The sequence below is a fragment of the Elephas maximus genome, chromosome 14 (genome assembly GCF_024166365.1).
Source record: "Elephas maximus indicus isolate mEleMax1 chromosome 14, mEleMax1 primary haplotype, whole genome shotgun sequence".
Classification (NCBI taxonomy): domain Eukaryota; kingdom Metazoa; phylum Chordata; class Mammalia; order Proboscidea; family Elephantidae; genus Elephas; species Elephas maximus.
This window is the reverse complement of record NC_064832.1, coordinates 25,099,561-25,112,476: the sequence shown is the minus strand read 5'-3', so window position 1 is coordinate 25,112,476 and position 12,916 is coordinate 25,099,561. Positions and strand designations below refer to the sequence as shown.

The following is a 12,916-nucleotide window of genomic DNA, read 5'->3' as shown; positions in this document are numbered from 1 at the left end:
ACCAGCCTTTTGTTTAACAGTTCAGCACTTAACCACTGCGCCACCAAGGGTTGAAGTGCTAATTACACAGATGATAGATGGACAATTAGTAGTTTTACAGTGGAGAACCTGGCAGACATGGCCTTCATCAAGTGATCAAGGTCAACACCACCAGTAATAACTCAGGTTGATAACACATACTCCCTGATACATGAAAAAAAAACCCAAAAAACAAACTCGTTGCCATTGAGTCAATCCCAACTCATGGCAACCCTATGTGTGTCAGAGTAGAACTGTGCTCCATGGCTGATTTTTGCTAAGGAGATCACCAGGCTTTTCTTCCAAGACACCTCTGGGTGGATTCAAACCTCCAACCTTTCAATTAGCAGTTGAGCTTGTTAACTGTACTACCCAAGGAGTCCATACCTTACCAGTACTCAAAATACCCAGTCTTGAAAAACATGGCAAGATTGAGACGGTCTCGCACACAGAGGAGACTAAGGAGACATAACAACTACATGCAACCTGGTATCCAGGGTGGGATCTTGGAACAAAACATGGACATTAGTAGAAAAACTAGTGAAATCCAAGTAAGTCTAGGGTTTAGCTAAGAGTAGTGAACCAATGTTTGTTTCTTAACTGTGGCAAATGTAGCATGGTAATGCAAGGTGCTCACCTTAGTGGAAACTGCTAAGGCATTTCCAAAACTGTATTACCCTTGTAACTTTTCTGTACATCTGAAATAATTCTAAAATAAACATTTTATTGTAAAAAGAGAAAAGGTAAAAGTCTTTGCGCAGTAATTACCCCAGTTTGAAGATAACCACTGGAGCCCACCCTATGGAGGCGCCTTCCTTGTCCAGCCAAATACTCTCTCACGGAGCTTCTTTCTGCACAACACTTTGAACCCCTTCCAGGATGCCTGCTTCATTGTACATTATATTGTGTTTAATAAAGTTCCTGAGGGCAGGAGGTCATTTCTTAAATATATTTAAATCTTGCCTAGCACCATTCATATAGTCTCTCCTCAATAGAATTGGAATTGAGTAACAGAGAGAAAATGGCAACTTAAAAGTGGGAGTTTGGGAGGCCCATTGCAAGTTTTTAAATTTCCCTTAGTAACTGCCTTACAGTACACATTTTTTTTTAATTTTTATTGTGCGTTAAGTGCAAGTTTACAAATCAAGTCAGTCTCTTACACAAAAACTTATAAATATCTTCCTACATACTCCCGCTTACTCTCCCCCTAATGAGACAGTCCGCTCTCTCCCTCCATTCTCTCTTTTCCTGTCCATTTCTCCAGCTTCTAACCCCCTCCACCCTCTCATCTCCCCTCCAGGCAGGAGACGCCAACATAGTCTCAAGTGTCCACCTGATCCAAGAAGCTCACTCCTCACCAGCATCCCTCTCCAACCCATTGTCCAGTCCAATCCATCTCTAAAGAATTGGCTTCGGGAATGGTTCCTGTCCTAGGGCAACAGAAAGTCTGGGGGCCATGACCGCCAGGGTCTTTCCAGTCTCAGTCAGACCACTAAGTCTGGTCTTTTTACGAGAATTTGGGATCTGCATCCCACTGCTCTCCTGCTCCCTCAGGGGTTCTCTGTTGTGTTCCCTGTCAGGGCAGTCATCGGTTGTAGCCGGGCACCATCTAGTTCTTCTGGTCTCAGGCTGGTGTAGTCTCTGGTTCGTGCGGCCCTTTCTGTCTCTTGGACTCATAATTACCTGTGTCCTTGGTGTTCTTCATTCTCATTTGCTCCAGGTGGGTTGAGACCAATCGATGCAACTTAGATGGCCACTTGCTAGCGTTTAACACCCCGGACGCCACTCTCCAAAGTGGGATGCAGGATGTTTTCTTAATAGATTTTATTATGCCAATTGACTTAGATGTCTCCTGATACCATGGTCCCCAGACCCCTGCCCCTGCTACACTGGCCTTCAAAGCATTCAGTTTATTCAGGAAACTTCTTTGCTTTTGCTTTAGTCCAGTTGTGCTGACCTCCCCTGTATTATATGCTGTCTTTCCCTTCGACTAAAGTAGTTCTTATCTACTAATTAGTGAATACCCCTCTCCAACCCTCCCTCCCTCCAGCCTCTCGTAACCACAAAAGAATATTTTCTTCTCAGTTTAAACTATTTCTCAAGTTCTTATAATAGTGGTCTTATACAATATTTATCCTTTTCCAACTAATTTCACTCAGCATAATGCCTTCCAGATTCCTACATGTTATGAAATGTTTCACAGGTTCATTACGGTTCTTTATCAATGTGTAGTATTCCATTGTGTGAATATACCATAATTTATTTACCATTCACCCGTTGATGGGCACCTTGGTTGCTTCTATCTTTTTGCTATTGTAAACAGTGCTGCAATGAACATGGGTGTGCATATGTCTGTTCGTGTAAAGGCTCTTTTTTCTCTAGGATATATATATATATATATAGTGGGTTTTTTTGTTTTTGTTTTATATTCCAAGGAGTGGGATTGCTGGATCAGATGATAGTTCTATTTCTAGCTTTTTAAGGAAGCGCCAAATCGATTTCCAAAGTGGTTGTACCATTTGACATTCCCACCAGCAGTGTAGAAGTGTTCCAATCTCTGCACAGCCTCTCCAACATTTATTCTTTTGTGTTTTTAGAATTAATAGCAGCCTTGTTGGAGTGAGATGGAATCTCATTGTAGTTTTGATTTCCATTCCTCTAACGGCTAATGATCCTGAGCATTTCCTCATGTATCTCTTAGCTACCTGAATGTCTTCTTTAGTGAAGTGACTATTCATATCTTTTGCCCGTTTTTTAATTGGGTTATTTGTCTTTTTGCAGTTCAGTTTTTGCAGTATCAGGTAGATTTTAGAGATCAGGCACTGATCGCAAATGTCATAGCTAAAAGCTTTTTCCCAGTCTGTAGGTGATCATTTTACTCTTTTGCTGAAGTCTTTGGGTGAGCATAGGTTTTTGATTTTTAGGAGCTCCCAGTTATCTAGTTTTTCTTCTGCATTGTTAGTAATGTTTTGTATACTGTTTATGCCATGTATTAGGGCTCCTAACGTTGTCCCTATTTTTTCTTCCATGATCTTTATCGTTTCAGATTTTATATTTAGGTCTTTGATCCATTTTGAGTTAGTTTTTTGCATACAGTGAGGTATGGGTCTTGTTTCATTTTTTTTGCAGATGGATATCCAGTTATGCCAGCGCCATTTGTTAAAAAGACTGTCTTTCCCCCCATTTAACCGTTTTGGGGCATTTGTCAAATATCAGCTGCTCATATGTGGATGGATTTATCTCTGGATTCTCAATTCTGTTCCATTGGTCCATGTATCTATGGTTGTACCAGTACCAGGCTGTTTTGACTACTGTGGAGGTATAATAGGTTCTAAAATCAGGTAAAGGAAGGCCTCTCACTTTGTTCTTCTTTTTCAGTAATGCCTTATTTATCCAGGGCCTCTTTCCCTTCCATATGAAGTTGGTGATTTGTTTCTCCATCTCATTAAAGAATGTCATTGGGATTTGGATCGGAATTGCATTAAATGTATAGATCGCTTTTGGTAGAATAGACATTTTTATAATGTTGTCTTCCTATCCATGAGCAAGGTATATTTTTCCACTTATGTAGGTCTCTTTTGGTTTCTTGCAGAAGTGTATTGTAGTTTTGTTTGTATAGGTCTTTTACATCTCTGGTAAGATTCATTCCTAAGTAGTTTATCTTCTTGCGGGCTAAAGTAAATGGTATTGATTTCGTGATTTCCTCTTCGATGTTCTTTTTGTTGGTGTAGAGGAATCCAAGTGATTTTTGTATGTTTATCTTGGATCCCGATACTCTGCTGAACTCTTTTATTAGTTTAAGTTTTCTGGAGGATTCGTTAGGGTTTTCTGTGTATAAAATCATGTCATCTGTAAATAGAGATACTTTTACTTCTTCCTTGCCAATCTCGATGTCCTTCATTTCTTTATGTAGCCTAATTGCTCTGGCTAGGACTTCCAGCACAATGTTGAATAAGAGTGGTGATAAAGGGCGTCCTTGTCTGGTTCCCGATCTCAATGGGAATGTTTTCAGGCTCTCTCCATTTAGGGTGATGTTGGCTGTTGGGCTTTGTATAAATGCCCTTTATTATGTTGAGAAATTTTCCTTCTATTCCTATTTTACTGAGAGTTTTTATCATGAATGAATATTGAACTTTGTCAAATGCCTTTTGTGCATCAATTGATAAAATCATGTGATTCTTGTCTTTTGTTTTATTTATGTGCTGGATTACATTAATGTTTTTTCTAATGTTGAACCATCCTGCATACCTGGTATGAATCCCACTTAGTCATGGTGAATTATTTTTTTGATATGTTGTTGAATTCTATTGGCTAGAATTTTATTGAGGATTTTTGCATCTAAGTTCATGAGGGATATAGCTCTGTAATTTTTTTTTTTTCTGGTGTCCTTACCTGGTTGTGGTGTCAGGGATATGCTGGCTTCATAGAATGAGTTTGGTAGCATTCCATCCTTTTCTATGCTCTGAAATACCTTTAGTAGTAGTGGTGTTAACTCTTCTCTGAAAGCTTGGTAGAACTCTGCAGTGAAGTCATCTGGGCCAGGGCTTTTTTTTTTTGTTGAGGGTTTTTTGATTACCTTTTCAATCTCTTCTTTTGTTATGGGTCTATTTAGTTGTTCTACCTGTTTGTGTTAGTTTAGGTAGGTAGTGTGTTTCTTGGAATTCATCCATTTCTTCTAGGTTTTCAAATTTTTTAGAGTACAATTTTTCATAGTAATCTGATATGATTCTTTTAATTTCAGTTGGGTCTGTTGTAATATCACCCATCTGATTTCTTATTTGGATTATTTGCTTCCTCTCCTGATTTTGTTTTGTCAGTTTGGTCAATGGTTTATCGATTTTGTTAATTTTTTCAAAAAACCAGCTTTTGGTCTTGTTAATTCTTTCAGTTGTTTTTCTGTTTTCTATTTTATTTAGTTTTGTTCTAATTTTTATTATTTGTTTTCTTCTGGTGCCTGGAGGTTTCCTTTGTCTTTCTATTTCTTCAAGTTGTAGGGATAATTCTTTGATTTGGGCCTTTTCTTCTTTTGGATGTGAGCATTTATTGATATAAATTGACCTCTGAGCACTGCTTTCGCTGCGTCCCAAAGGTTCTGATAGGAACTGTTTCCATTCTCATTGGATTCTCTGAATTTCTTTATTCCATCCTTAATGTCTTCTACAGTCCAGTCTTTTTTGAGCAGAGTATTGTTCAGTTTCCAAGTGTTTGATTTCTTTTCTCTGCTTTTCCTGTTATTTCCACTTTTATGGCTTTAGGGTCAAAGAAGATGCTTTGTAACATTTCAGTGTTTTGGATTCTGCTAAGCCTTGCTTTATGACCTAATATGTGGTCAATTCTAGAGAATGCTCCATGTGCACTAGAAAAGAAAGTATACTTGGTTGGTGTTGGGTGGGGTGTTCTATACATGCCTAAGAGGTCAAGTTGGTTGATTGTGGCATTTAGATCTTCCGTGTTTTTATTGAGCTTCTTCTGGATGTCCTGTCCTTCACCAAAAAGTGGTGTGTTGAAGTGTCCTACTATTATCGTGGAGTTCTCTATCTCACTTTTCAATGCTGATGGATTTTGTTTTATGCATCTTGCAGTCCTGTCATTGGGTGCATAAATGTTTAATATAGTTATATCTTCTTGGAATAATGTCCCTTTAATCATTATATACTGTCCTTCCTTATCCTTCATGATGTATTTAACTCTAAAGTCTATTTTGTCTGAAATTAACATGGCTACTCTTGCTCTTTTTAGATTCTTGTTTGCTGCATATATTTTTTTCCATCCTTTCGAGTTTTAGCTTGTTTGTGTCTCTAAGTCTAAGGTGTGTCTCTTGTAAGCAGCATATAGACGGATCGTGTCTTTTAATCCATTCCGCCACTCTCTGTGCCTTTATTGGTGCATTTAGTCCATTTACCTTCTGCGTAATTATGGATAGGTATAAATTTAGTGCTATCATTTTGATGCCTTTTTTTGTGTGTCATTGAGTTTCTTTTTCCAACTTGATTTTATGTGCTGAGTAGATTATATATTGCCCTTTCCTCATATTTGTTGTTGTTGATTTTGTTTCTGCTGAGTCTCTGTTTCTTGTATCTTACTTTGATTAGTAGATTGTCGCCTTTGTGGTTACCTTATTATTTACCTCTATTTTTCTAAATTTAAACCTAAATTTGCTTATCATCGTATCTTCCTCTCCATATGGAAGGTCTATGATTACATTTCTTAGTCCCTCTTTATTGTTTCAATATTGTCTTTTTATATAATAACATCGCTGTTACCCTGTTTTAAGCCTTTTTTTCCATCTTGCTTTGTTTTTTTGATTTCCCTGTCTGTGTTGACTTCTGATTGCTCTTGCCCAGTGTGCTAGTCTTGGGTTGATACCTGATATTATTTTCTAACCAAAGAACTCCCTTTAGTATTTCCTGTAGTTTTGGTTTGGTTTTTACAATTCCCTAAACTTTTGTTTATCTGGAAATGTCCTAATGTCACCTTCATCTTTAAGAGACGGTTTTGCTAGATATATGATTCTTGGCAATTTTTTTCCTTCAATTTTTTATATAAGTCATTCCGCTGCCTTCTTGCCTGCATGGTTTCTGCTGAGTAGTCCGAGATTATTCCTACTGACTCTCCTTTGTAGATGACTTTTTGTTTATCCCTAGCTGCTCTTAAAATTCTCTCTTTATCTTTGGTTTTGGCAAGTTTGATTATAATATGTCTTGGTGACTTTCTTTTAACATCTACCTTATGTGGAGTTTGATGAGCAACTTGGATAGATATCTTCTCATCTTTCACGATATCAGGGATGTTTTCTGCCATCAAATCTTCAACAATTCTCTCTGTATTTTCTGTTATCCCTCCCTGTTCTGGTACTCCAATCGCTCATAGGTTATTTCTCTTGATAGAGTCCCACAGGATTCTTAAGGTTTCTTCATTTTTTAAAATCCTTTTATCTGATATTTCTTCAAACATATTAGTGCCAAGTGCTTTATCTTCAAGTTTAGAAACTCTGCCTTCCACTTGCTCAGTTCTGCTCCTGTGACTTTCTATTGAGTTGTCTACCTCTGTAATGTTAGTTAATCTTCCGAATTTCTGATTGCTGTCTAAGGATTTTTCCAGCTTATTAAATTTTTCATTGTTCCTGAATAATCTTTTTAATTCCTTCAGCTGCTTTATCTGTGTGTTTGTTGGCTTGTTCTGTGTATTGCCTCATTTCCCTCCTGATGTCTTGAAGGGTTCTGTATATTAATCTTTTGCATTCTGCCTCTGGAAATTCCAGGAATGCACTTTCATCTAGAAGATCCTTTGATTCTGTGTTTTGAGAGCTTGTTGAGGCGATCATGTTGTTTCTTTATGTGACTTGAGATTGGCTGTTCTCTCTGAGCCATCTATAAGTTATAGTATTAGTTTACTTCATGTTTGCTTACTGTGTCATAGCTTCTTGCTTTGTTTTGTTTCAATATGCCCAAATGGGTTGCTTCAGTGAGCTAGCTTATTTTCGCCTTTGGAGCTCTGACGTCCTGTTCCCAGATGGCTAGAGCTTTTATCAGTTATATCAGTCTAGGAGTCCATTCACTTTTTTTTATGAATTCAGCTTAGGTTTCCAGATAGCTAATCATCGAGCGTGTGGTACAGGCTCTGTCCTACAGTCTTAGAGGGGCAACGGTGATTAGTGTAGGGACTGGTATCTGGTTGCAGCAGGGGGTTACACTCTGAACAAGCCCGGGGGCTGAGAGTCATCTCCCAATGCCTCTGAGGAAAGCATATCCCTGTTCCTTACAGCATACAGGTGGGTGGGTTCTACAGATGGACCATGAGCCTCACCCAATGTTTTTGGTTCTAAGGACTGGGAGGTACCAGTTATCCCTGGACCCCTGTCATAGGTGTCTGGGTGACCTGAGTGGAGCCACCAGTCCTTAGGCCCCTGATGTGGGTAGGTGAGAACGCTGTTTAATAGACAAAGCAATGTCAAACATCAAACACCCACCTGTCCACCACACAGCTGGAATGGTTGGAGTCTGCCAAGAAGTGCCTATTCTCCTGAAATAAGCCCACAGAGGTCCATGCAGAGGGCAAAGGTACTCAAGCCCATGAACCATTTATGCCTGGCCAGGAGCCGCTTCTGCCCTGAGCTCCCCATTAGTGGAGCTGACAAATTATCTTTTCTCCCAGTTGTGAATTTATTCCTTTTCCAGGGCCTACAGAATGGCTCTAGGTGTTCAACAGGGCCTACTCAGGCCCAGAGAAATCAACAGCCACTGAAGCCGGCTTTGGGGCGGGGGGTGTGGTAAAATATACGCAAGTACTTAGCTTTTGCCAAGAGTGCCGTTCTTCTCTGGTTATGGAGGTTTGAGTAAGCTGAGTGGCTGGCTGCCTCTCCCTGAGGAAACCGTGGCCGAACACTAGTACCAGCCTGCCGCAGCCGCTCCAGGGAGTGGTGCCTGAGGGCTCCCCACAATTCAGGTCTGGTAACTCCTCTCCACTTCTGAACTGTCTCTTCCTCCCCTTTCCCCTCAGTTCATTTTCTAACCTTGCCTTTGATGTTCAGGGCTCCTAGCTTGTCACAAATATACTGGTTTCACTTGTTTTTTTGGGTCTTTGTTGTAAGAGAGCTCGCTGGAAGCGTCTGTCTATTCTGCCGTCTTGACCCCACCTCTGAGAGGAGACAGGATTCAATCCATAATATTACAGATACCAAAACTGGAGATCACACCAACAGTTACATTGAAATAGTTGACAAAATCCTCTTCACAGAAATAAAACAGCTATAACCAGGACTACCTCTGCTGCAGAGGATTTGGTGTCAGAGGCCCTGGGTTTTAGTCCCGCCCCTGCTTCTTGTCAGCGTTGTGACCTGAGCTTTCAGAACCTATTTCTTTTGTGTTTTAATAGATGCTGCTGTGAACAGATTGTGGACACCGTCGCTGCTCTTAAAGGCAACTGCACACACCAAGGACTTATTAAACTGTATACATAATTGTTGAACTGTTTTTAATGATAAATCAAAGAGTAATGAATATAAGAAAATTCTATTTCTTCAACAAAATGAATAAAAATCTATCCTGAAAAACAGAACAGCAACCAAAGACTTTAAGATAGAAATTTTAAACTATAATTTCTAGGAAAGTATTACTGGTGTTAGATAATACATAACCTCATCTAAGTGTAAATAAAGCATGTAGGGCAGGGATGACATACGGGTCTACACCATAATTTTTGTATGTATAAAAGTTAAAAAACCATTTAAATCTCTGAAAGAGACACAAAACCCACTGCCATCAAGTCAGTTTCAACTCATTGCGGCCTCATGGGGTTTTCAAGGCTGTAAACCTCTAGGGATGCAGACTGCCGCATCTCTCTCCCTTGGAGCTGCTGGTTTTAAACCACCAATCTTTCAGTTAGCAGTCCAGTGCTTTAGCCATTGTGCCACCAAGGCTCCTTAAAGATATATAGACATATAAAAAATATATATATTTCTATTTCAGTAGGTCCTTTTTAGCAAGCCTTGAATAGTTTCACAATTATCTTTCCCCTATTCTTTACTTTATCATTGTTCTTTACTGGGTTGGGCTCATGCTGTTCCCATTTGCCCCTGTGAGGTACTCTGGGAGGAACCCGTCTCTTATTTAGTAAAACATCTGCAGCTCACTACAGTATCACAGTATTAACTGAAGTAACACATGGCAGGACCCAGCACACGTGTAGATGGTGATCCGTGCATGTCAGGATCCCCCATTATTTCCACACACTCCCTAGTTCCAGACACAATTATCTACTCCTCACTGTGGCCTTATCCTTCTCTCGTTTACAGGACTGCCATCTTCTCTGATAAACTACAGTCCATTCCACTCTTACCAATGCCGACCCTCTGACCTGGGCTCTTTTGTGCATTCTATGAGGGTTTGTATGTGTCTTAAGAGACCGAGTGCTGCTGTAACAAAAAAATACCACTAAGGTGGCTTTAAGGAACAGGAATTTATTTTCTTACAGTTCAGGAGGCTATAAGTCTGAATTCAGGGCATGGCTCTAGTGGGGAGGTCCTTCCTTATCTATTTTAGCTTCTAGTAGCTGGCAGCAATCCTTGGAGTTCCTGGGCTTGTCAAGATGTATCTGTCGCTGCTGTCTGTCTTCCTCTTCTCCATGTCTGTGTCTCTGTGTTCATTCTGCTCTTTTCATAACTCAGAAGTGATTAGGCTCAGCACCCATCCTACTCTGGTATGACCTCATTATAAAAAAATAAACCCTGTTTCCAAACAGGGTCATATTTCCAGGTACAGGGGTTACCATTTCAACACATACTTTGAGGGACACAATTCAACTCATAATAGCATTTAAGGACAGCTGATATTTGGTGAAGATCACTGAAATGAGGTGCAGCTCACACAAACTACCCTGAAACAGGTCTTATTTTAAAATTACACACATTATTGTGTTTTCATGAAATATATTTAGATCCTTAAACTTTAGAAAATGTAAATGAGTTACATAGTAATAACCACAAATCATAACTGTGAATAAGAACATTGAGGAATGCTGTACCATCTATGGTCAGCATCCCTAGGAGGTAGGCATAATTATCCTCATTTCAGAGCTGAGGGAATTAAGGCTCAGAGAGGTTAATTTCCCACAATCGCACAGCTAGTGAGTGGTTGAGCTAGCAACCAGTTCTGTTCTACCTGTCTCTAAAGCCCAAAGATCATACCCGTTACGCTATACCTTCTCCCTTGAGTTTAAAAACTCATAGGCATTCTAGATTTTTTAAACTTCGTGACACTAATCAGGAACCATTCCAAATTTTCATAGTTTCCCCCTTTTCATTCTGTTACCAAAGGAAAACATACATCCTGTGAACTAATTATTATCCAAATAGTAGTCTTTCATTTTACAAATCTGCTCCGTGTGATTAAGGAACATTTCCTTGGGCATTATCCATCAGCCACTCCCTGTAATCCAGCTCGCTTCTTCAGTTCTGATACCCAGTCAGAGTTGTCGTCTTCTTCCTCAAAGTCCCTGTGAAAAAACAATTTGGATATTAACACCATTAGGGGCACATTAAGTATTTGTTAACTGACTCGTATTTAAATTTCTTTTAAATGACCTCTGTGATGGTTAATTTTGTGTGTCAACTTCGCAGTTGCTTAGCCAAACACTAGTCTAGTTGCTGTCATGGATGGAGTAGTTATATATGATTAAATCAGTTGCAACTGGGTAGAGCCAATTACCTTCTATAATGTGATATAGGAAACCCTGGTTGCATAGTGGTTAAGTGTTACAGCTGCTAAGCAAAAGGCTGGCAGTTCGAATCCACCAAGCGCTCCTTGGAAACTCTATGGGGCAGTTCTACTCTGTCCTATAGGGTCGCTATGAGTCGGAATCGACTCGACGGCACTGGGAATGTAATATAATCAACTTCCATAACGTAATCTAGTGTAATTTAATCAATTAATCAGTTGAAAAGGGAGCTTCCGTAGGGTGTGATCTGCCTCCAGACAATAAACAGATATTTTGGCAGAAGTCTCACTTCATTCTTTACTCTTTCCATCACCTGACATACAGACCTTGGGACAAAAGCCTGCAGAAGTCTCCAGCTTGCTGGCTGACCTATGGATTTTAGACTTGCCAGCTCCCCACAATTGTGTGACCTAATTCCTTGAAGTAAACTAATCTCTCTCTCTCTATATATATACATGTACACACACATATGGAAACCCTGGTGGCATTGTGGTTAAAAGCTACAGCTGCTAACCAAAAGGTCAGCAGTTCGAATCCACCAGGCACTCCTTGGAAACCCTATGGGGCGGTTCTCCTCTGTTCTATAGGGCTACTATGAGTCGGAATGGACTCAACAGCAATGGGTTAATGGGTTTACACACACACATACATTCATACATGCATACATATATACACACATCTGCAGTGCGATGGATCACTTTTACATGGCCTTTCTCTTCATGGTCTTGTAACTCTGATCAAATGATTGGGTTGGACTATGTAAATAAGGTGCTTGTGGTCCACCAATGGGATTGCACAGCTTGCTAATACTGCAAATAAGGTGCATGGCACCCTTGTGCGGGTAGGATTGTGCCAGTAAGGTATATGGAACCCTAACAAGCGGATGGTCAGTTTTGCCATCCTGCTAGGCTTCAAGTGGGAGGGGCTATAAAGTGGAAGACAGAGATGGCAGTGCAGCAGTAGCAAGAGCCGTAGCAGCGTGAGACAGCATGAACCAGGAAACCAGCGCAAGATGACTGAGGTGGGGCTTGCTGACCCACAGCATTAGGAGCTTTGTAACACTTGCCGGAGCAGGGCAAAGGCGGGGCCGAGAGGCCAAGAGGCTGGAGAGAGGCCTGCCTGTGGGCACGGGTGAGAAGCAGCTGTCCTGATCAAAGAACTGTATTCTGAGTCGTTTCTGATCCCAAGTTGTACCCTGTTATTTCCCTAATAAACCATTTAACTGTAAATGCGGTTCCTGAGTTCTGTGAGATACTGCAGCAAATTACAGAACCCAAAGACCAGAGGGAGAGTACTGAGGGATGGGGAGTAGTTGATGTTAGAGATGGAGTGGGACAACAGTTTGGAAAAGCTGGACATTCGGACATCTTTATCTTCCACCTCATAGGAACCAGCTTTGTGCTGATCCTTATAAAAGAAATCATTCATTTAATATCACTGGTTCTGTTTCTCTAGGGAACCCTAAGGTAAGCTCAATAAAGCACATAAAAAAATGTGTTAGTTATTTCAAAAGATCACTTCTCTCATTTCTATAACTGTTTTCAATGTAAACCTACTATGTTAAAAAACAGTAAGTCCAGGCTGAAAGATTATATGCATTAGGCTCAGTTAGGAATTCTGTAATACCATAACACATTAGCCATTCCAGACAAAAGAACAAGACATAAATAGTAATTTATGACAA

The 12,916-nt window shown here is 40.1% G+C and overlaps 1 protein-coding gene across 7 annotated transcripts in view; it reads right to left on the bottom strand.

Annotated features, from left to right (window-relative positions):
• Positions 1 to 9,354: 9,354 nt before the first annotated feature.
• The window catches only part of NEK3 (NIMA related kinase 3), a 38,302-nt gene continuing 34,740 nt past the window's right edge, over positions 9,355 to 12,916 (bottom strand). For 4 of the 7 annotated variants that reach the window (XM_049853327.1, XM_049853329.1, XM_049853328.1 and 1 more), the window contains one exon: positions 9,359 to 11,010. In XM_049853327.1, the coding sequence (XP_049709284.1) occupies positions 10,926 to 11,010 (85 nt within the window). In that variant the 3' untranslated portion in view covers positions 9,359 to 10,925. Of the gene's footprint in view, positions 11,011 to 12,916 lie in introns of all 7 variants that reach the window. The other 3 variants (XM_049853332.1, XM_049853331.1, XM_049853330.1) reach the window with 3 other exon arrangements.